Here is a 23,865-nt window from a genome sequence, read left to right as displayed (position 1 = left end):
CATGGACTGAAAAGTCCATTTGGGACAGAGTCACCAGGGAGAATGATGGCACAAAGAGCTGCAGTTCTTCATTGTAGTCAGAAGATGATCAGAGGAGAAGCGTTCTCAGAAGGGCTTTCCCACCTCTCTAGGACATTTGACAGATGAACATCAGTGACTGGCCGGTAACTAACCTAAAATCCTCTAAACACACACTGTACATGCACATACAATGAGGTTTGATCTATTTGACTCTGTGTCAGTCAACACATGAAAGCAGAAGTGGCACAGCAACAGAAAAGCAGAAGACAGCATGGACCTTGAAAAGCCTGAAAGAAAACTCATGAAAGGCACAAAGTCTGCCATCCATTTTATGTGATCCACCAATTCACTGACCTTCTTGTACAATCTTCTTCCACTGGACCCCTAAAGGAGCTGAAATATCATTCTTTAACAAACAGCCAAACAGTTATTAAAATTAGGAAACAGAAGCTTTTCATAAAACAGGCTGTCTAGAAAGCCTATCCTATCCCACCTCATTCTTCTCCCTGGTCCTCAATAACTAGTCCTGAATACAGAGCTTGTTGCTCTGGTGTTACCCCAGAGCAATGAGTGTATGGCTTTCAGTTGCTATGCGATTTTTAACTTTAATAAGGGAGTCCTTTCTGGCATTCTTGCGTTGCTGAGGAATATATAGTTCCTATCCCAGACTACAGTATCTCACAGCAATCATATATTCCCTTGGACAAAGATGTTAATTAAAATGTCATTGTGCCATTTATTTCTGCATGAGATAGCAGTTTTGTTTTTAAAAAGAACACAGCAACAAGGTGGGAGAAATGCAAAAGGGGGGTATGGGAAGGTAAGAGCATTGCTAATTATACCTTCCACCTGACTGTGATACTGCTGAAATTTAAGCATGAGATCCAGCACAGGCAACAGGCTGCAAATGGGATCCTGGGCACTGACCACCTCCCCCTGTTCCAGTAGAACCGATCTGGATGACTTTAATAAGTTGTTCATGCCTTTCAGCTCTCAGTCACAAGGCTTAGACAGAAGACAGAGACTGATTTAACAGAGGATGAATGTAATGCTCTGCAAGTAGCTTAGACTGCACCAATTAATCAATTATCCAAGTACATTCCACTTTAATACATTCATTGCTATTCTAATCTTTAATCAACTGCTTGTTTCATGCACTATGCAGTTCCTGTGTTTCTGTGTGAAGAATAATATTCACTTTGCAAAAGAAAAACACTGCTTCCAATGCCAAACATGAAAAAACAGAAGTGTGTTGACCGCTATATAATGTGAACAATCTTGTAACTAATGGCTTACGGACCATGCTGGCACTTACTGTGGCTTTGTTTGATACACCCGTTAAAAATCTTTACTGGAGATTAGTAGCAGAAACTGACCCAAACGACGTTTTTACCTTCATGTCTCAGCTTGGCACATGCAACTGAAACTTCTAGAACCAGCTACTGAATTTCCTAAAGTCAGAAGTACTTTCAAGCTGGGATTTATTTCATTTTTTTGAAAAGGAGGAAGAAAGTTTGAAAACTGTTTGTATCACCTCCAAGTCTTCAGCTGTATCGCTACCCCTTTCTCCTCCTCTTCTGGCTCTAGTTTAGGGTAACTCCATTCCCAGAGGAGACAGCCCCACCCTAGCAAGCCCATTGAAGGCTGGAGAACCTCTTCCTTGACTTCAATGGGTATCAGAGTATGTCCATAACGCTCTATTGTTAATTTCTGATACACTTACTCTGCAAAATGAGTGACCTTTATGTGGCCACTTCAAGTCTATCAGTCTCTCTGCCCCTGCAAGAATTTCACATATTTCTTCCAGTAAAGGAGAGTTTCTGCCAGAAAGTCCTCTGAACCTCCATCACCAGCCAGGAGCTGAGGAAGGTCTTTCTGTAAAACCACCTCTTCATCACTGTGCCATGAAGGAGTCCTGGTGGCAGAAGACCAGGGGATGGGGTGGGGGAGCAAAACCGAGATCGCAGATTGAAGGTAAAAGTGGATCAAAAATTATGTGCAAGTGAGAAAAATGCATTTGTTGATAACAAGTCCTGTGTTTGATGCGCATACATATTTTACTATCTAGCCTTTCATCAAGAGCCAGAGGATTTATCCTTCAGGCATGAGAAATGGAACAGCTTAAAATGGTCAGTGACCACAGAAAGGATTAGCACATTATTATGTTTTTAATCCACAACATTAACTTTTTCAGGATTTATTGGAGCTAATACAAAAGTGACTAGTGTTCTGGTTTTGCCAAAGTAAGAGGTTGTTTATGACTGCTTTCCCACACATGGCCTGTAACAAACAGATAGTCCTGGCTGGAAAGGGGCCAGCAAAAGAAAGTTTCATCATCTACAATATATTCACAGAAATAGAAGTGACTTGTTCAACTCCTAATAAGTACCTGGACCTTCTAAAAGTAAAGCAAAAGTATGTTACATTACCCCACCCTGCAAGCACACAATAAAAGGTGGCATGGAAAGTCTTTCGGCTTTTTTGCCGTTGCTAGACTCGTACTGTTTTTACAAATGTGGCACAACTAGTCCTCAGCATTCCAGGATCTAGTCAGCCCCCGAGAAGTCATAACTAAAAAATGCTGAGATGTTAAAAATAGTCAATGTTATTTTTTGTATGTGTATTCTAGCTTCTGAGAATTCAGGATTCATATTTTTCATTTGTGCTCCACGTTTGTGATGGCTGGAAATGGATTTATTGGGTTTTAAATGGAAGCTGAAATTCCCAGGCCATCACAAAACTTGAGCAGCTACGGTTTTAAGAAGAATCCTCAAACTGACCTTCTCAAACCTGTGTATGTAATTTAAGATGTTCAGTGTCTTTTTTTCAGAATAGCACAGGAACCTGAGACTTCAGGATTGTGTCCCACCCTTTCCAAAATGGACTGTGTTCCTAGAGTGCATACCATTTTAAAAGGTATTTAGATGGCTAACTCCCACTAATTTGAGTTACATGCTTCTCTATTTTTAAATATGTGGCTGTTGTCACCTTTTGAAAACCAGGCTTATTATTTTAGGTCTTTGGCTTTTGAAAGTTGCACTTAAAATATTGCCACATTGGCAAAAAAGTAGAAGAAATCACTGGTAAGCTGAAAGGATAGACAGATAGATACATGTAGAGAAGTAACAAACCAGAAAACTTTCTTCTTCCCATCCTCTTACTTACACTGATTGAATTTGTTTCTATCTGTGTTTGGAGTAGACTTGGAGAAGTAGAATTTGTTTCCCCAAACTTCTCTAACAGTTAACACAATCAGAGCAAACTCCATAAGTGTAACAACTGAATGCTGCCAGTCTTTTATATATTAAGATTTTAGCTTGTCAAAGACAGAGGCATAGGAATGCCCTTTAGTCTTGCAAATGTCATGAAGTTATAAAAGGCAAACAGCACAGCTTACCCCTACAGACCCTAGACTGTGACAGCTTTCTCTTGCAGTCAATCCTCTCTGGTCTGTTACAAAAACAGCAAGCAATGTGCGCCTTAACACACACACAACCCAGTCAGGATTCTTGCTCCACTTGGTATTTGAAAACACATCTCAAGCCTTAATGTATTTGCAATGAATACCTCTACTAAATCTCTCCAGCATGTAAATGTTCCTTAAGAAAGATGCTAAAACTGAAGGTGAAGAAATTTAACTGTGGGTTGATTCCTCTAGTTCTCATTCACCTCGAGGCTGAAAGGACAAGACAAGCTTGTGAGAGCTTTCTTTTCTTCCCCAGTTTGGACTGCAGATCAGATGTGAATTGCTACAGAACTCTGAAGCACCTTGGGATTTCAAAATGTCTTTTCTCATTTAAAGGTTATGTCTGTATTGCAATCACAGTATCTCAAGTAGATGTTCTGGGCTGCCTTCAGACCACTTAGATCTCATACTGCGAACAGTGTGACTTGGGTAGCACAGAGAGAATTTTTTGGCTTGCAGCCCAAATGTTTACTTAGTATCTGGGGAAGCCTTTGCAGCCTATGCTGGGTTCCCTTGCTCCACTGCCAAGAGCAACCGAGCCAGGCAGCTAGCTAGGGCTTAAATCCCTGGCTTCTCCAGTGCAGACATGTGCTTCAGCACTTGTGCAGAGAAGGCAGAGCATACAGCCACCTTGCACCATCAGGTCACAGAATTACTAAATTCTTCACACATTGAGGTTGCCACTCTCACCTTTCACCTTGCCTGGTGCTTTGTGAGGCAGCACCTGTGTTGTGTATGCTGCAGGTTTCATGAGTTAGCAAATACCTGCGTCAAACACACACTTGTAAACCTCAGTTTGGCCAAACCTGCATGCTGCTGGACTAACACTTGGCTGTTGTGCTGAAAGCATGCTGTCAGCTCACACCAACCTTCCCTCTCCCCTCCAGCTTTAGTGATGGTGGAAAGTGCCTGACCCCGAAGGGAACTAACTCCCTTGTGCTGAGCAGCTGCCAGTTCACCCCACTCTGCGGTATCAGAGCAGCCCAAAGGGGCCAGGGAAATGCTGGAGCCGTCCCTGTACATTTACGTGAAACAAAAGTTATAAAGAACTTAAAACTATATTTAACTTAGTTGTCACTCTCCTTCCATTCCCTGTATGCATTTCGTACCTGCATCTCAGTTTCCATTAGGGTCATTTCTTGTAGAGCAAGGCTTTTAAGACAATAGTGCAAAAAGCTCTCGCAAGGATTCAGGTAATATACTTCCCAATCACATGGCAGACAGGTGGAAAACATGAAAGTAAAACAGTCAATAGCTGCTTGCTATCTCACCCCTCTGAACTGCAAAAATTTCTTAGAAAGCTGTGAATTACTCCCCTATTGTTCACACCACATTATTTTTTTTGAAGTGGCTCATGCCTGTATTATTTGGTTGCCTGCTTTGTTTGCCTTATCAGTTTGCTGGGTGGTGTATAATTAAAAAAGCTCTGTTTTACCACCTCACTCATAGATTTATATAATACACCAAGTGTGATAGCAAGAAAAAAACAATATAAACTTCAGCTGCTGCAGCCTCCTTGTGCATTTATTGTAACTCTCCCTTTTGGGATATGTGTCTCTCATCAGAAGCAAGTCTGTGCTACAAAAGCCAGTATTTGTTTCCTGGTGACATCCATGAGCATGACAGTATGTTGACATAAGAAAGCACAGGCTCTGATAGCAGGTGAGCCTGGACAATCCTCCCCAACTGCTCAGCATCTGCAGTTCCTGACAAAGCCTTCCAAGGAGGTACTTGGCATGTGGGGATACACCTGGAGACAGTGATCGCAGACAGCTAGAAAATATATTTCGAGGTGGCGGGCTAGATACTCCACAGATATTTGTCGCAGAGAACAAACTCTGCACCTCCTCTCCCACACATACTCTGCCCTCACTCTTTCAGCCCCAGCCACTGTGGCCAGTGCTGCTGACTGCTCCTGCAACCTGGAGGCCTTTCTCCTTTCACCTCTTCTCCAGTCTCAATCCGTGTGACACAGTTGATGCCACCTCTGTTCTCTCTTTCTAACATAGCCTTTTTTGTCTGTCATTGAATCTAGAGCTCCTGACCAGGCTCTTCTCATGTCTTGACAATAGCCTCTCTCCTTTAAGAAGCAATTTTGCCCTTCTCTGTTTCCTTCCAAATGCCACTGTGTGACGACTGCTCTAGCTCACCACTCTAAACATGCCTTTTTCTTCTCCCCCCATTTCATGCCTTCTCATCACATCAAATAAAAGCAAACTGTATTCACTTTCAGGATCTTCCAGAGCCTATCATTCTCTCATACGCTATTTATGTCTTCTCCCACCTTCAATAAGCCCATCATGCCACCCTTCATGAAACACAAGATACATTTTCAAACATCTTTTGTACTTCTTTCTGTGATGTATCTCAAAGATGTGGACGTCCAGCAAGTTATCTCATTGACCTCTTTCAAACCCTTGCCCTCAAACCTTCTTTGCCTTTATATAGAAGTAAAACTTGGCTGCCTTGGTAGCTTTGGATGTGCAGAACTGATGCTCTCCGTAAGAAGCTGCTCTGTCTTCCTGTGTTTGCTTTACCCACCTCTCTGGGTCCAGTGGTGTCCTCCTGTCTTAATCACACTGAGCTATTTAGGGCAGGGGCTATTTTTTTCACTCTTCTCCTATGAGTTCCTGAGCCATGACTGGGAAGTGATGCTTACAGATGAGTCCTCTCTAAACTGATGACCCTTGCATTCTAAAAAAAGTAGCTCAGGTCTATACCTTAACATTTACAAAAGGTTACATTTACTTGCAAACCTACTACTTAAAACATGAACACAGCCCCTAATTTAGAAATGCCTGTGCAGAAACACTTTTCTCAACAGGTAAGAGAAAGTTCAATGTTTATTGAGAGTAGTTTCAGGAGATTTTGCTGTTGCCATTTAACACTGTCCCACCATCTAAACCTTGGTAATAGATCCAATAATCCTACATAAAAATAAGGCAAAACACATTCCTGTAATCCATTTAGGGTGCAAAGAGCATATACATCACCAGTATATATCACAGCTCAACTCTTGAGTGATTATTTATGAACAAGTGACTTATGAACCTGTGGTAACTCACACACCTGCCATCATTGTCCACATCCTATCTTCACAGAGGATTAAAGGGAAACCATGGCCCTCAAGGCCCAGTGGCCAGCTCAGGAAGATGATGGGTTAAGTTTCAATTCCTTTCTACACCGTCAGTCAAGCAGAGATTTGGTCACAAGTGTTAGTTTGGGCACTTAAGATTAGCTCTTGGTGGCCGAGATAAAAAGAGCCTGTCAGCTTAATGGTTGAAGGAACTCTGTTATATAGCACAAAGAGACACCAAGCTCAGCCAAAGCTGAAAGACAGTGTCTGAAAAGGGAATGAAACCTTTGCTTAAGGGCTCTTAACTGTTCTTGTTTGGCTTGGGGTGCATTAGGCAGAATGATAGAGAAGTAGGTCTGTAAGCCTTTTGCTCCTTTTCCTTTCTCCAGATACTAGGTAACAGTGCACCTGGGAGCAAAAGGATTAAATAAAGTCTTTTTCAAATGGCTGCCTCGCAGAAAGAAGGCCGCTACTAAGGCATTTAGGCAAAGCCAGTATCCCTTGAAGGTCAACATTAGGGACAAGGTTAGTAGGGCATCCCAGCATTACAGTCAGTAAGGCAAAAGACACCTTTTCCCCCAAGTTGTCACATTGCTTTTGGTCAAACCAGTAGCAACAAATGAGAAAGGCCTATTCTTCACACAAGGCTTGCACCGGTTTAACTAAAACCAGTTATGAAGTCAAGTCAGTTCAGCAGGTATGAAATCCCAAGTGAATGCACTTAACTTAGTGCACAGACATCAATTTAGCTCATCTGAGTTACTGAAGTAGGCTAAATCAATACAAGGCACTTGTAAATGCATTTGAAAGAACATTCATGTGGGGTTCATTTCAATTTAGCAAGTCATGTTAAGGAGCAATTTTAGTTAAACCCAAGTAAGGTTTCTTTGTTGGCTATCCTTAAACCCTAGATTATGACACTAATTACACACATAAGAAAGCAGGGCGGAAAGCAACCCTTGTATCTCCAGGCAGGCTACCCTGAGTCTCTGCATCAGATCCCACAGAAGATGGATGTGAAACTGGCCATCAGAACCTTGTATCGTAAACCTGCCATTGCTGGGTCAGTGAGACCACCATCGTGCAACGCCAAAGCACATAAACACCAGTCACAGGCTAATGCCAGGAGAGAGCCAGCGACATCCTCCAGTGACCTCTGAGATGCTGCGAACAGCACAGCTTCCATCTTTGAGGCTACGCCTGTGCCGAGTCGGAAGCAGCAAGGCAGCTTTATCATGCTGCTCATGGAAAGACCTCAGACTTGGTTTGGATACCAACAACAGACAGGCACAGAAGAGATTGGAAGTGGCCCTGTAAGGCATACGCAAACAACCCCTCTACTGAGTTGCAAGCCGGTGCTTGCCAGGAGACACAGCCCTGACCAGATCTGCCTCTGCAGCCATGCAGCTGTCAGTGTGCCATGTAGCACGCAAACTCCCCATTCTAGTGGAAAGCGGGAAGGAAGCTGCAACTCCATTTGCTCAGCTCCCTCCTCCCCTCCCTAAATTTCCATGTCTGGCCCTTGAGAAGGTTATAAAAGGATTACATATGCTATAATGCTTACCTGAACTCAACCAGACTGAAGGTAGTCCCTTCCAGCTCTCCCTTCCTAAGTGACAGGACATTATTTCCACGTCCCATAGCTTCCTTCCTAGGACTGGCACAGTAAGGTAACCTGTCACAACCTGTCTCCATACAGGCAAACTTTATCTCTTCCCAGAAACACCCAAAGAAAAACAAGATGGAGGGCAGCTATCTCCAGAGAAGGATGCAAGAAAGAGGAAGAGTTCCTAAATGGGCATGTTGGAGGATATATGCCCAGGAAGCAGGTGCCCTGTTTGGCCCTCCTGCTGCAACAAGCAAGCAATAATCTGCCCCACCCAAACACCGTGGGATGGAAAGTCCCCTGAGCAGAGAAGCACACAGGCAGCACTACTGCTTCTTCCTCAGAAGCAAAGCAGTAAGGTTGGATAGGTCCACTGACAAAACAGTGATTGCAATTATATGTTTTTTTCTATTTATACCAAAGGCTAAATTAACAGATTAATGTTTACTTCCAGCCACTGCTATGAGCCTGAAGGGGAAATGGAGCAGAATGAGGTCAGCAGAGGTCACAGCTCATTCAACCCATCAGTATAGTCAAATTTGCTCAGCAGAGCTTTGATTACGTTTTCAAACTTCAAGGCTGGTTTGTGGTAAGAAATCTTTTTAGAAATAGAGGAATAAAAAGCTAAAACTAGGGCCATGTTAAGATATTAATAAATCTCTCAACTAGCAAAACTATTACCTTTACTTAGGAAGCTGAATGCTTCTGAATATTAAATCAAAACCACTCAGCTCTAAACATCTGGAAGTCTTGCTCCTGGATGAAACAGGGGCTGTAGTGAGATTTACCAAGCTTGCGTGGGGCTAACTGTACAGCCCATGGGATTAAGTCATTATGCAGTCGCAGCCATTAAAATGTTCCTCTCAGCTCTTCTGACACACACAGAGGATGATGCTGCCCTTGCAACCTTACCCTATGCATATTTTAGCTCAGTGCCTCCTTTTAAGACATCAAGCCTCTCTTAAAGATCACCACTCTCTAAAGCAGAAGAGCCTCTGGGTCCAGCTGTTGCTGAAGTGCTTCACGACTGTCACCTTCACCTGACAGCAGCACTACAGCGCACACTTGGAACTGGCCTGTATCAGCATTTAAGTGTGACAGCCAGGAGCACGGCTACCACAAGTAATAGTTAACTCAGCAGGAGTGAAGAAAACGACAGCCATGGGGTCACAAAAGCAACATTTCATAACTCCTACACATCCTGCATAGGCAAAGAAAAAAAGAAAGGAGACTCAAGTCCCGATCTGGCCAGTTCCTCCTGTACTTGGAGCATTTCAGAAGAATAATCCCTTCCACCTTCGACAACCTTTGCCGCTTCCCCGACACAGCCTCCAAGGGGGGGTTAGACAGCCGTGCTGACAGCCTGAGCCGTCAGCACTAGTCCAAGCTGGCTGGCTGCACCTGCGTCTTACTGTCAGCAAACAGCAGCCAGGGGCAACTCTTGGTAGTGGGGCTTTGACATCTAACTGAAGAGTAGCATACTTCTTCTGTTAAAGAAATAAACAAACAGCTCTTTGGTCTGTAAGAAGAGCCAGCAATGTGTTTCCTTCTTGGGGAGGGGGGAGGGGCGGAATTAGGGAGCGTGGTATCACCATTTCAGAACAAAATGCAATTCCTGCTCGGTCCCAGTGAGGCTGGCAGAGAGCACTGATGCTATGGATATGCCAGACTTCGGGTGTCCTGGCGAAGCTGGTAAATGTCTGACTCTCCCAGAGCATAGCTTGTAACTATGGATTCAATACAAGGGAAAATCTTTTATCAACTCCCATGGGCTTCTTCCACAGCCTTTTCTTATACACCCTTTTCTTACACAGCTTAGGACACACTCAGCTGTGCCCACTCCAGCTTCCCCATCGATCGCATATGGGACAAGGAGCTTTGCCTTTATCCTCCTTGTATTTGTATTATCCTTTACTGCATTACAACTTTTTTACTACTATTAATGTTTGCCCCTCTTCTGCATTACATTTTTTATTAGTGTTTGCAACACTGTGCTCAGGATAATGGATCTTTAACTAGCTGAGGCTTGTAAAGAATTGAAGTATTAGGGGAAGATAATCATTACTATTTCATGGAAATGAAACTAAGTTAACTCCACCAGAGATGAGAAACCCGTCTCCTGGGTTACATATCCACTTTGCTTCTCATACAAAGCTAGTAAAGAGTAATTTCAGTAGGATCTGTACTGGGCCCTCAAGCCAGGGAATGAACTCAGTCATGACCTAAAGCTCGCCACAAACCTTGCCAGTAATTCAGGTGCACTTATTTGACATTGCTCTGGCTTTAAAAAAAAAGGAAACAGCATGCTTTTATAAAAGAAATTAGAACAACAGTTAACCAAGGGCACCACTCCAAGACACAATGTGCTCCTGCATTTAATTCTTTACTCCAGAACCAGACAGAGACATACTGGGAGCCTGGAGTTCATCATATTGCTTAGAAATTAGCAGAGATGCACAGAATTTAGGACTATGCATCCAGTATAACCTCAGAAGTGATTGCTCCCTGCTCTACAGACATGCCCGTAGAGGGGATAGTCTGAAGCTAGTATATTGGGTGAAGTTCAAACATGGAAGCAAGCAGCTCCCAAAAAAAGACAATTCACCCTGCCAAGAAGCAGGTAGCTCATGTCAAACCATGTTGACAGACCTGCACCACAACCAGCAGCTGAACCGATTAATTTACAACTTGCTCTGTATCTGTTTTCCGTTGGACACACTCTTACAACAAAGGAAGTATTTTATGGCTGATATTGGGATGAAATATGAGCAGAAAGCAACTTCTCAGCCCTTTTTAAGGTTTTTTAAAACCTTTCATTTCCTAGACCGGGTACACAAGCCAAGACCACATACTTCAGTGAGCTAAAATGTGATGGAAAAGAAAATTCAGCCTAAACCAGGTTCAATTATTATTGTTCAATTAACAAAAATTATTTTGATTTGTTTGGTTGAAAATACAAGTTAATTTATAGAAGAAAGCATGAGAAGCTGTTAAATACCATAAGCCATACATTTTCACTTTAAAATGAAAGATTGTGCCTGACAATTTCAGCACTTTTCCCCTTGTTTTTTAAACCACTCCTTTCTTGCAGAAAGCTTCCCTGTCAGATATTTTTCAGTTCTAAAAAAGGTGTCAAAAAATCTGCTACTAGCTCTAACTGAAGTCTACATATAGGAGATTGAAGCAGATGAGCTTCTTTGACCCTGCACAATAGTCTTGGCAAGAACATACTGAACTTCTCCATGTAAACTCAGCCACTGGATCCTGCCCTCAGGTACCTGTGCCCCAGAGCCATTTTCAAAGCTGAATGACTCTACAGCCCCTACACTGTGATGGAACCAGCTCCCAGAGTTTTCACAACCTTTAGCACCAATCTGAATACATGCCCAGCTGACCAGTTAAAAAACAACACAAAAAAAACCCCAAAACAACACCACAATCTCCTCTATCCAGCACAGTAGACAGAGTCATCTTTGATGCTGCCCTTCCTTCGGTGCCCCCACGTCAGGAGTACCCGCAGTTTCAAACCCAAAGCACATGGCTATGCTATTTCTGACAGGCAGAAGCCAGCTCCCGGGGGAACTTCAGTGTGGGCATGGCATTTGTATGATGGTTGGCCAGATGGACACCCTCTCACTTCTAAGCCTTAAAGAAATGAAAGCACATCTATGACAGTTTCACCAAGGAGAGAAAAAAAAAGAGAAAAAAAAAGGAAGGAAAAAAAAGGAAGGCAAAGGGGTTTCAGAGAAGACAGCCCCTTGAGCGATTTCCAACCATCAAAGAAAAAGGCCTCCAGCATGTTCTCCTCATCTGATACCTTTGTTCCCCCACTCCATGCCTGCAGGCATGTTCCCTGCAATGCACAAAAGGCTCCTACAGCCCCATGGACAGCTCTGTGTCCACATGCATTACCTGCCTCCCGCTCTGATTACCTCATGCTGTCACTTCAGACCAATCAAAGTTCATTTTATATAGAAAGTGGCTCTTGCGAAGCTAGGTGGGACCGACCAGGGAGTCTTGAGTCTGAGAGAACTCCAGCAGTTCTGCATCAGACGCACTCCTGCCTAGCCTGTCTCCTCCTTCATCTGTAAGGCAGTTATAGTTCAGGTAGTTCTGCTCTGCCAAGAGATTGTGGGGGACATACTTGGATGTTTTCCACTTTCTTACCTCTGTTCACATGGTGATTTCCCTTCTTCTACAGCTCTGTATTTCTATTTTTATGTTCCCCTCAAAGTTATGTTTTCCTGCCCACCTCCACATTGCCTCAGTGGCTTTGCAGAGATGCAAAGCAGGAGGCTATGTGTTTCAATGTTTACAAAGCACACTCACCATCACAGCACACCGAGCTGCCCAGAACTGCTGCCCTTGAATGCATCCTTGTCAGCATGTCCACTCTCATAGGGTGGGGCGTGGGTAGCAAATGAGGCAGGCCAGGAAGGAACTCCTGAGACAACTGTAATTGTCGGTCCCTTTTACTTCCCCCAGTCACATAAGGAAAGCTCCTGACAGTAAACTCCTTGCTCCTCATCAAGAAATCCTGTTACCTGTGTGCAAATTCAGTAGCAGTGCTCCTGTGGGTAAGCTAACAAAGAATTTTTCTCACCCTGGAAACTGCAGGCGGGACCTGTAAGTGTAGCACTGCAGACAGGTTCAATCTGTTGGAACAACTTCTTTCATAGACTAACACACAATGCATCCTCTTAACAGCAGCATTTCCCTTTCACATCCCAACATACAAAGCTTGTGTGATCAAACTCAGTTTCAGGTAAGCTCTTAATGAACCGCTGCTCACTCCTTGGCCCTGCACTGCTGCACATTTTGAGGCTGCTGCAGACCCACCCAAGTTAAAACTACACCATGTTGGTTTTGACAGGACTAGTCCCAGTGCTGGCCAGGCTGAGACTTGCAACGCTGCAAGAAAGAGATTTGTGTGCAGGCAAGGAACAAGCAGTCTGGGATGGAGCTGGCCAAGCAGAAGGTGGGAGTACTTGCCTCTGTCAGCCTGCAGACAGTGAAGGCTACGTGACCGTCTCGCCCCTGTGCCCAGTGTTTGGGAGGGCTTCTCTGCCTCCTCTGTCTGCAGGGGCTTCCCTGGAGCTACATGTAGCAAATGAAAGAGTTTTTGGTTCATTGCCTCTCCCATCCCTCCGTATAGAGTTTCTAGGGAATTTCCCTCAGCAGCAAATTACATGAAAATGAAGAGGCATGAAAATATCCTAGGAAAAACAATTATTTCCACTGTGTAAACTTAGGGGTCTGATTCAACCTTCTTCGAACTCAGCGGGACTTTTGTGTTTGCAATGAATGGTGTCCTTGCCAACACCTTACTCCTATAGGTTGGCCAAGAAAAGCTAGAAAAGGGAGCTTACTCTTTGATCTGAGTTTAAATCCAGGTCTGCAAGTATATGCTGCCTTGCAGACATATGCCTTTGCTGAGTTTTAAGCAAGACACCAAACTGGACACTGGATCTCCCCCCAGAGTTTCGTGCCATTTTGAGCCCTAGACATCAGCAGCCCCACAGAGCTGGAGGCTGGTCCCTCTGCCCCACCAGTGGCTCACAGCTCACATCCCCACTGCGGGTGGGCAGAGAGAGCCCAGCACCCCGTGGCAACTGAACTGCCTTGCTCAGTAACTTGCCTTTTGCTAGGCAGTGCTAATAGGTTACATTCCCCATGTAACGCAAGACTTTAATTATTTTACAAAAGCACCAAATTCCTTGTCAGCTGTAGCCTGTCAGAAGGAAATAAGAAAAGCAATGAATTCAGAAGACAGTAGAGAGAAAGAGGGGAAAAAAGGAAAAGGAGAAAACCCACTGAAATTAACACTTCTTTCATTCACCTGAACTGAAGAAGATATACCACTGGAGCAGCAAGGATTTTCATTTCTAAAATACCTAGTCAAGACCAGAGCTTGGCCTGGGCTGTGGAGTACAACCCAGCTCTTTCTTTCCTTTCCAAGCAGGTGGGGAGCTGGGATATATTTTTTAAGCAGTGCTGTTGCTATAAACTGTATGATTCTTCCTGACTGTAATGCTTATTGCATTTTACCTAAGTTATAGTGTAGCTCAACACATATCTGTCTGCCAAAGTTGGATGTTTTGAAGTGCCACCCATTCCTGACCCATGTGAGTGAAATGGAGGGATTACTCTGTTCAGATGTTTAACTCCCTGCGAAGCATGTGGCCAGAGAAATCCCTGTGCTGCTAAAGCTCTCGAGTCACTGAAGTCAGGCAAAGCTACTCCATTACTAGAAGGCTTCAGTATTACTGGATTTATCTTGATTGCCCATATTTCTAAAAAGCTAAAGGGTGTTTCACACCTCTGGAACACGGAGAATTTCTTACTTCATAATTGACAAATGCACAGATAGAACTACTGCAGAGAGGTAAAAAGGAGAAACTACAATGAAAAGCTGAATGAATGACATTGTTATTTTACATGGCATTACCAGGTGACAATGGCAGCATACCTGGATGTATTTTATAACAACATTTAAACTAACATCTGCCAGCGTTAAAAGTTGAATTCCACATCACACCAGATCCAACCCAAGTAGCATTTTCCTACCAAACTCTCAAAATAAGTCTAATTAAAGTAGGCAAGCATTACTGCCTCTGTTGTAGAAGTGGTGATTGACAACAGAAAGCAGCAGAGGCATAGGTTACACCACAGGACTAGGTAGGATTTCCTCTACCTACTATAGACCCCAGTCCTTCCTCCCCATCCACTACCATTCCTTACCCAGCAGCCATATAATTAAGACCCTGAAAGCCCAGGACAATGTGCTTCTGTTTGCAGAGACCACAGTTAGACAGGAGCGATCTGCTGTGTCCACCAAGCCCAAGCACAGGACCCAAGTGGCATGGCAAACTACTTCTAAAGCTAGCAAGGCTCAATGCTAGCTCAAGAATCCCTTTGCAGAGCCCCACTGCACGGTGTAGACATGCCTGGAGTCAGCTATCATTAGCTGGTATTAATCCTGACAGAGCACCCTGAACACAACATCCTCAAAAGGGCTTAAGTGGGAGTTAGGCACTAGTGAACTAATAAATTATAGCGTGAATTAACTTATCTACTGAAGAAAGTAAAGGGCAATTTAAATTTCAGTTCATTACAAAGTCAAAGAAAGTAAGCTAATTTACACCAGCTAAGGATTTGGCCTAGTTTCTCTTCCCCATGATTTTAAGCTGGTTTTTTTCAGGAGAAGCTGTGTAACATGAAGTTATCCTGCTGCATGACATTGGAGAGTCACATCAAACATTCTGTGTATTACTTTCAATAAACTGGTGTAGACCATTCACAATCCACTATATGCATCTCATACTTTATGTGCAAATATCGGGGGGCAGGGGGACACCAGCAAACAACTTTCTGTGGGAATCCTTGAATTTCCAGTTAAAAACATTTACCAATATATCATTATTATAGTGAGTTTTTTGTTTAATTCTTTGCTATAATCATTCCAAACAAGGTTGTGCATTCTAACACTAGAGGCAGAACTGAAAACAGTAAAGTGCTTTGAAATAAACAAAACTGAGCACAAACTGTCAATCAACAAGTTGCAAAGAATCACAGACATTTGTTATACCATTTGGCATGACAAAAGCATACCCAAATCCTTCAAAGAGATTGTGCAAAATTCTAGCCCTACTGAACTTTAAAAAAACACATCCCACCCTTGTTACTGAACATAATAAACTCACAAGTATAAATCTCATGGGGCTCAAAAGCAGTATTTATTTCTGGCCATATACAATATACCTATTTGCCTTGATAACACCTGTGAGCCATTTTCTGCTAGCTGGAGGCAGTTGCTCCTCAGCCTGCAGGTCTCATATCTGGGATTCCTCAGGGCCATGTCTGCAGCCATAAGCTGAGGAGTGCCTGGAAGCATTCCCAGGCCCTGATGCCAACTGGCAGGGAGCAGCCTGAATCCACGCTAGTAACTGCCTCCATGCTCAGCGTAGGGCAGCTGCATACTGACTGCCAGCAGAGATCGGTCTTTGGACTCTCCTGGCTGTCAAATCACACCTAGGGCAAGGGTTTTTTCCAAAAAAATAGTCTAACAGTGTCCTGGGGGAGAGGAGACAGATGTGCGCTAGCAGGCACGTTTACATTTATAAGCGCGGGGGCAGCCACAAGCCTTGGCCCTTCTTTCCACAGGGGTGAGGTGAGCAAGGGGAACCCATAGCAGGTCCTGCACTGTGCCCCCAGGGTCTGTGCCACCACACAGAACAGCCCTCCTTTCCCAAGGGAAGCACAGCCATGCTTGAGGTGTTCCTCCCATTTCTCCTACCCACAGGCTGGTCAGTGAAGATGTGCTGAGGTACAAACACCTCTATGGTCCGCGCAGCTCCTAGGATAGGGAAAGGAACGCTCCTGGGCAGTCACAGAGCCACTGCAGCTTCTTCTGCAGGGCAGAAAACTCTGGCAGCAGCCCCACATGCAGAGGGTAACCAAAGGGATTTTTTTAAACAAATTCGTCATTCCTCCATGTATCCTAGCAACACCTCTCTGAGGTTAGAGATGCGATGCCTTGCCCACCTGTTGCACAGGAAGCCCGAGGCAAGTTACATATTGCTTTCTTCCCAGCTTGCTCCACTAGTACGAAGCTGCAGCCACTAAGGAATATGCCACAATCAGCATCATCCAGTCTCGTCTGCTCAGGCCGGGTGTCACACACACAGGCATTTGCATCTCTAAACACTGTGAACTCAACAGTGGCTCGTGCAGTGTACATGTGGTCCAAGGAAAGGTCTTGCTGACACAGGGCTTTGTGATGAAGGCAATAAAAAGGGGGTGGGGCTTTAATCCCTGCCACAAAGATGATTTATGTGCAGTTACACAGCTCTGAAGGAGCTCAGGCTCTGAGCGCAAATCTATATAAGATTTCCAAAACCACTGTAGATCCAAAACATGCACAGTGAAGAAAACTGAAAGGAAATTCGACTCCTCCCATGCCCCTCCATCCAACCTGATCCAGCTGCAATATAATTATAGAGAATGAGCAGTCCTTGTTTAAAAAAAACCCAAGAAACTCATTGAAAAGCAACCTTTTTCATAAAAGGTATAATTCTTTTTCTCCCTCCTCTAAAGCACTCCTTAGCATATTCTATTTCTTGTGGTGGAAAAAAAAGGAAAATGAAAATGTCATAGAAATGATCACAGAACTTTAAAATTTTGTTTTATAGAACAATTAAAAATAAATTTAATCAAAACCTCAAAAAACCCAAAACAACCTATTACAAAAATCTGTAGAAGGAAACATTTACAACACATCACTTCCTACACCCAGTGAAGATGGTCCTTTCCCTATGATTCTCCTGCCCATCAAATCAGATTTCCTTTCTTTGGCTATCACTGACCAAATCCTTTCAGCTACAATATCCACTTGTCACTTGAACCTCAGTTATCTTAATTTATCATTTATCTGTATCCCTGCAAAACAAGCAGATAAGGAGCTACATATTTTGCTGCTTTTTTGTGTTACTGAACTAATCACTGCTAAGTCCATTTTATTCTAATATGTTGAAGGAATTCAGTGGTTGCACATGCACACACAAGGGAGCCTCTGTCCCCAAGGGCAATAGGGGAGATGAGGTTATCACTGCTCAGTCAAAGATACATCGTTTGCTGTAGATCTCTCTTATTCATCTTTACTCAGAGGAAAATATGGGATACTTCATAAGTGGTTTTGGCACTTGTGAGTTATCCCTCTTTCCCCACTCATGAAGATAAATGCCGTAATGAAATGCAGCCATCAGGTATTCTCTATATTTGGAGTACTCAAAGTGTGAACAATGATTATGCCCTTTCATTGGATAAGTTAAGGTTGACTGCCTAGCCACCTGGGGAAGACAGGAATGATTTGCACTAGCTCACAGGCAATGAATGGAAGAAGGTAGCATACCTTCTCCCTCAGCATCGGTTATTCTGCTAATCTCAGGCTGAATAATACGTTCAGTATGTCAAACCTTCCTTTTTACTTAAAGGCTACTTGGCAGCTGAATCTGCAAGCTGAGATAAACGCAGCTGAGATGGCAGCAGCCACTTCATTAGTTCAATGTCTGTTTGGTTTTGACACTTATGTGGAACCATTGACTAAGTTTTTATAACAAGCAAGAAAAGGATTTTTACAGGTAAGAGTTTTTGAAAGTGTCACATGAATTTTAGGACATGGTCCTGGCCTGTGCTACACAAACAAAACTCCCTTTCGGGTTGACAGACATCATGAGTGAGAACTGGATCATGTTTTCTGTGTGAGATAAAACTTACTGCCTTCATTGCTGTCAATTTTAATAGCGTAAGGGGGGAAATTCAAGCATTTAAAGTTATATTTAAATATGAAAACCTGATAGACATATCTGGCAATAAAAACACAGCTGTTAACAGCATACTGAAAATAATGCAATGGTACTGCACAGGAGGCTGAAACCCTGTCTCTGGTTAAGTCTGAGGATAATCTGCAGGTAAGAGCAGCTTCCTCATTTATTTAACACAGGGAGTAGTGTTTGTATTCATATATTGTGTAGTACTGGGCAGAATTACCCTCAGGATCGCATCATCCAGACACTGCACATATAAGAACAGAACTTCCCAAACTTCTGTGAACAAGGCATAAGCCCTGGAAAGACAGTTCTTCACAAGCAAGGCAGGAGTTATGTTTATATTTTACTCAAGTGGAAGAGAGGCACCATTAAAAGCCAATCTCTTGAAACCTGTGGTAGACTGGAAGGATGCAAGCTCACAGGGGCTGCTTCATCTTAAATTTAATAACAAATCATTGGCTGTTTCAGATGTAAATATGGAGCAGTTGTTAAGACACAGGACAGGTTCAGACACAGCTGAACTATCTCAGCCTTGCAACATCACCGATTCCCACATCCACCAGTTATTTTTATACAGTTATTAATGCTAAGGATGTGTTAGGAAAATAAATTAAGTATCAATATGCTCCAGGGAGAGCATCTGCAACAAGAAGCAGGTTGTGGGTTAACATAGCCAGGTGCATCTTAACCAGTATACAAAATGGTCAAAGAATAGCTGCTAAAAAGACTCATGAAGTCCTGGCACATGCTATCTAGAAAATATTAAGAGTATTTTTAAGCACGTGCTGGCTCGTATTCAGCACCCAGAAGCTATTTTAAGTGCTCAGTGGAGACAAGCTAGTGTTATTAGGGCACTTTTCTTCCAAGAGACAGCAATACATTTTGAGCCAAATAATCCCATCAGAGGCCTTTGTAAACACCTAAATCAGATGAAGTGGCTGTGATGATCTCATGTTAGGAACGATTCAGAGGCTGAGCTAAGACAGGTTTTCATACAACACTTGAAAAGAAAGTCAAGCTATTTGCTGGGCAGTTTTGGTGCTGTGCCTATCATGTAAAAGCAGCTTCCAGAGATTCTGGAGTCTGAGGAACTGCCTGTTGGCACAGGGCAGCTGGTTCAAGAAGAAAATCTTGAGCTGGAGCCTAAAAAATAAGGTTTTTTACCTTACTGAGCAGCAAAGCCATGGCTAAACAAGCACTGAAAGTAAACCCTCACCCTCCTGGAAGAACAACAGCTTCAGACCCAAGAGGAAAGTGTTCCAGTCCTTCTCTGGCCTTGGCCTCACGTCACCTCTCTTGTCTCAGTTTCACCCAGCCTAGTGTCTTTTACAAAGCATTTTGAGACCCACAGACAAGAAAAAGTATACGAAGAAAGAGATAATACTATTATTACCTGGTACTATGGCTCTATATTATGTGGAGTCATAGACAGTCACAATGAACACCCTAAATCAGAAAGACGGAAAGAAATATAGGAACAGAACAGGAGGAAATTGGATTATGACAGTGATAGAGACAAGAGTAGTAGATGGCAGGGATTTAGAGACCTTGGGAAGCACTATGATATTAGCATGATGGTCTCAGTAAAGAAAATTGTTAAAAATATGACCAGAAGAAACAGCCTGATGAGAAAGAGTCAGCCAAAACTGTTTTGTAAAATATCTCAAGCCTCCTTTTCCCTCCTGTTTTCGAAAGCTTAGCTGTATAGCCCAGCAAGGCTTGAACAACAGGGAACTGTAAGCACTTGTGTGCCACTCTGAATACCACGACATAAAAACTAGCAGAGGGTGAAGGGTGCCTAAATATAGTTCAGAAGGCTCCCAGCCCTCTGTACTCAGGTTCAAACTCCACATCCAGCTCAGGTCAGCATTTAGCCACTAGCAGAAATAAGGCAATTTCACAATCACCAAAGTTTAGAGTAGAAATTGTCACAGCTGATGAGGAACCACGTATAAATAAAATACTTCCAACGAAGTCCCTAAAAAGAGTTTGCCACTGCCTGCACTTAAATAAGTTATAGTCTGGTGATATTTAGCCAATTTTTCATCTCCCAAACCACTGACTGTAGATCCTCAGCTGCGAGAAATGAAATGTTGATCTACCCCATATCATGATCCAGTCATGAATTTACAAATGAATATAAAACCATGGACTTGGCTTACATTTTTGTCAAGAAAATAAGCACTTTTCTCACTATATATAATGCTCTATTTTTCCTTAGAAAAGGGAGTTCTAAGGAACTAAGTTCTAATACAGCAATGATACAGTCTCTCCCACGCCCTTCCTCTTCCCCCACCCTCAGTGGAGGAGCAATGGCGACACAGACAGCAGCAAGAGCAGAGGGGATGCTAAAGCTAAGCTAACTTGGCAGAAAATACGTAACACCTGAAGGAACATTCGTGCAATAACCAAGGATCACAAGGAAACCAACATGCTCGTAATACCAAAATGAAGAAAAACCTACTCTTTCAACAACTATTTTTGTTTCAAATGCATGACTTCCATACACAGCCTTTGATCAGTAGTGAGAAAAGTACATTTGTGAAGCAAAAAAAGTACAATGTACAACTGCCAGCCTCTCGTGCCACCTCCATTATTTGCAGAATGCAAGTGACTGACGGCATTGGTGCAAATATTCAACAAGCTCTTTTTTTTTTTCTTGAGACTAACCCATGACATTTGCAAGTTTCACTTACCCGTCAAGTTCTTCAAGCCAAGTTCCCTGAGTCCAAAGTTACCATCTTTTCTGTAGTTAAGAAATATCGCCAAAGCATATCGCTCTTCATAGAGTTTGGTCCCACGAACGATGCGTAGGTTCTCCAATGGCAGGTATTCAAACTGATTCAAAGCCACCAAAACATAGCCTGTGACTTCTCGGATAGACTGAAAGGCAAAAATGAAACAAACACATTAGAAACAGTCCATTTTTAATTATTCTGAATTTCTCATACAGTGGGTGCTTTAGTATGACATGCTGGTACCCAAGAAAAAAAACCCACAACTTTGGAAAATTCTGTTTCAACTTACTGATTGCAAGCACATTTCTGTTTCAATTTAACTGAGTTTATTAGAGATACTTGTTCGATACTTGTTTGAAAAGTAAAGAATAAAGAGGTAGCCATTCTTCTCAGTTTTACTAAACTTGAGCAGAAATTCACAGTAAAGCATTAAAGATGCACAAAAGGATAGGTTTGCACAACTCAAAGCAGAGAGCAGGTCAAAGGCCTCTGCAGGACATAAGCAGAATCCACTGGGGCAATGCCACAGTTCAGATAAGATTGTCTGTCATCAAGTAACTCTGTTGTACAGGATATTTCAGGGTGAGACTGAAGGGACACAACATGGGCTAAGAGAAACACCTCTGGAAGAACTCACCATTGAACAGGAATAGATGGTAGAAATAGGGGGGCAGATTTGGAAGAGTAAATGAAGACAAAGCACATATGTATTAACACCAACTTTTGTACATCTAAATGGAATCAAGCACTGAACATTTGTAAAGATTCAAGTTTCATTTGGAAGTGCTGGAACCATACATGCTATATATCCCAGACTTTGATCAAAACCGGTATCAAAACTTTTAGCAAAGCTACTGGTGCATCTTTGGGTTGGCTGAAATCTTTGTTTGCTTTAGATGAACTACTCAATAACCTTCCTGCTCATACTTGGGAATTGATTGCCTGGGTTGTAAAGGGAAAAACTACCCCCAAACCCAATAACTATGAACAGTTTTTCAAAGTCCAAAAGATTAACAAAACTAAGATTTTTTAGAAAGAAGAAAAAAGATTTAAAAGTATGCTCTTTTATAAAGTAAAATTCATTCTAAGGAATTTAAATAAATGGCCTAGAAATCTGTAAATGCCTTTGAAAAGTGTCATTTCAACACTCACATAGAGCCCCACCATCCTCAGCAGGACTTAACACAGGCTGAGGGATGCTCTGGCCAAGAGCTGCTCCCAGAAACAAGACCTCCATGTTGGAAAGAGTCTCTCAAATACGGTTTTCAAATCTCACCTAATTCCATGTCTGCAACAGCCTGTAACCACTGTATACATGTATATTTATGTGTGTATGTATATTTAATGGACAGAAATTGATATAACTACTTGCGTGCTTAAGTGGATGCATGCACTTTTTTCTTCCCTTTGGCCAAGTCAATACCTTAAACAATGCACAGAAAGAAAAATTCTGCTTAAAGTGCACAGGCATATAAGTACATATACATATAAGTAACATAATGGGGACTCCAGTCAATATCGTAATAAAAACAAGCAGGCAAACAACAGCAGGCATCAAATTAAATGTGTTGCATATGTATCATTAATAAAGAAAGGCAACATGGATTTGCAGCACAAAGGGCAGGCTTTTGCTTTGCTAGTTCAGCGCTGTCACCATGATTTCATACATAAGTGTGCAAGAGCCTTTTAATTAGGTTTATAAAAGTTCCTAAGATTATTAACAAGTATGCCAGTATACATAAGGAAGGATTTATATGCCACAAACTCTACGCACTAGCTGTCCTTCTGAAGTTAGACATCTGTACTCAGCTGAAGCTGCTGAAAATGCTCTGGAGCTATTTCAAGACTTGCTTGGCATCTAAACAGAGCACAGTGTCATTACAGGACTTTGATGAGAACCCAGTGAGTTGAGCTAGGTTGAGAAGTACGGTTCAGTAGCTCAATATTAAATATAGAGCTGCATTATACCTTGGGACACCAATTCCATTATAACCACAAGCTTTCCAGCACTTTCATGATAGCTCTTTGCTTTCAGACATTTCAGCTTAGCCAGTTTGGTCAGGAATTTGTTTTTCATCGTACGCAAAAATTTCCTTAAGCTGTCTCTTCAGAATCTAGGAAATTTAAAGATTATACTCATGGCTTCAATTTTTCCACTGATGGATATTCTAAGGATACTGTGATTGCTCTAATTAATTTAAAGGGATGTTTAACTTGGACTTGAGTTGAAAAAAATTAAAAGCAGTTCCAAAACTGCATCTGACCAAGTCCTCCCTGCCAATTTTTGTCACTTACAAACACATTTTCTATTTTTAGGGTATGTCTTATTTACTGCTGAACAGCGCGTCCACTTGAAAGGGCCCTAATTCAGCATGGCACTGAAATTACACACACACTCAGCCGCAATTCTTCATTCTAAAGTTAAAAAAAAAAAAAGGAGAAAAGAACAAAGTTTTGTTGTGATAATTGTGCACTACCCCAGAAGCCCTGTACTTTGTATGTTTGGTTTATCCGACTGAAATGTCAAAATACTTGCCATAATTTGTCAAGCCAGAGGGTCCTTTCCAGTCTGATGGCTACCATCATACTGCAATACCTATTTATTTGCTGGAGAAACTGCCGTGTTAATC

At 42.5% G+C, this 23,865-nt stretch overlaps 1 protein-coding gene across 9 annotated transcripts in view; it reads right to left on the bottom strand.

Moving 5' to 3' along the window:
- ERBB4 (erb-b2 receptor tyrosine kinase 4) overlaps nucleotides 1-23,865 on the bottom strand; it is a 645,972-nt gene that overhangs the window by 285,633 nt on the left and 336,474 nt on the right. For all 9 annotated transcript variants that reach the window (XM_049809033.1, XM_049809016.1, XM_049809051.1 and 6 more), the window contains exon 3: nucleotides 21,194-21,380. In XM_049809033.1, the coding sequence (XP_049664990.1) occupies nucleotides 21,194-21,380 (187 nt within the window). The remainder of the gene's footprint in view (nucleotides 1-21,193; nucleotides 21,381-23,865) is intronic.

The sequence above is a fragment of the Accipiter gentilis genome, chromosome 1 (genome assembly GCF_929443795.1).
Source record: "Accipiter gentilis chromosome 1, bAccGen1.1, whole genome shotgun sequence".
In the NCBI taxonomy this organism is placed as follows: Eukaryota; Metazoa; Chordata; class Aves; order Accipitriformes; family Accipitridae; genus Astur; species Astur gentilis.
This window is presented reverse-complemented; position numbering and strand designations above follow the sequence as displayed.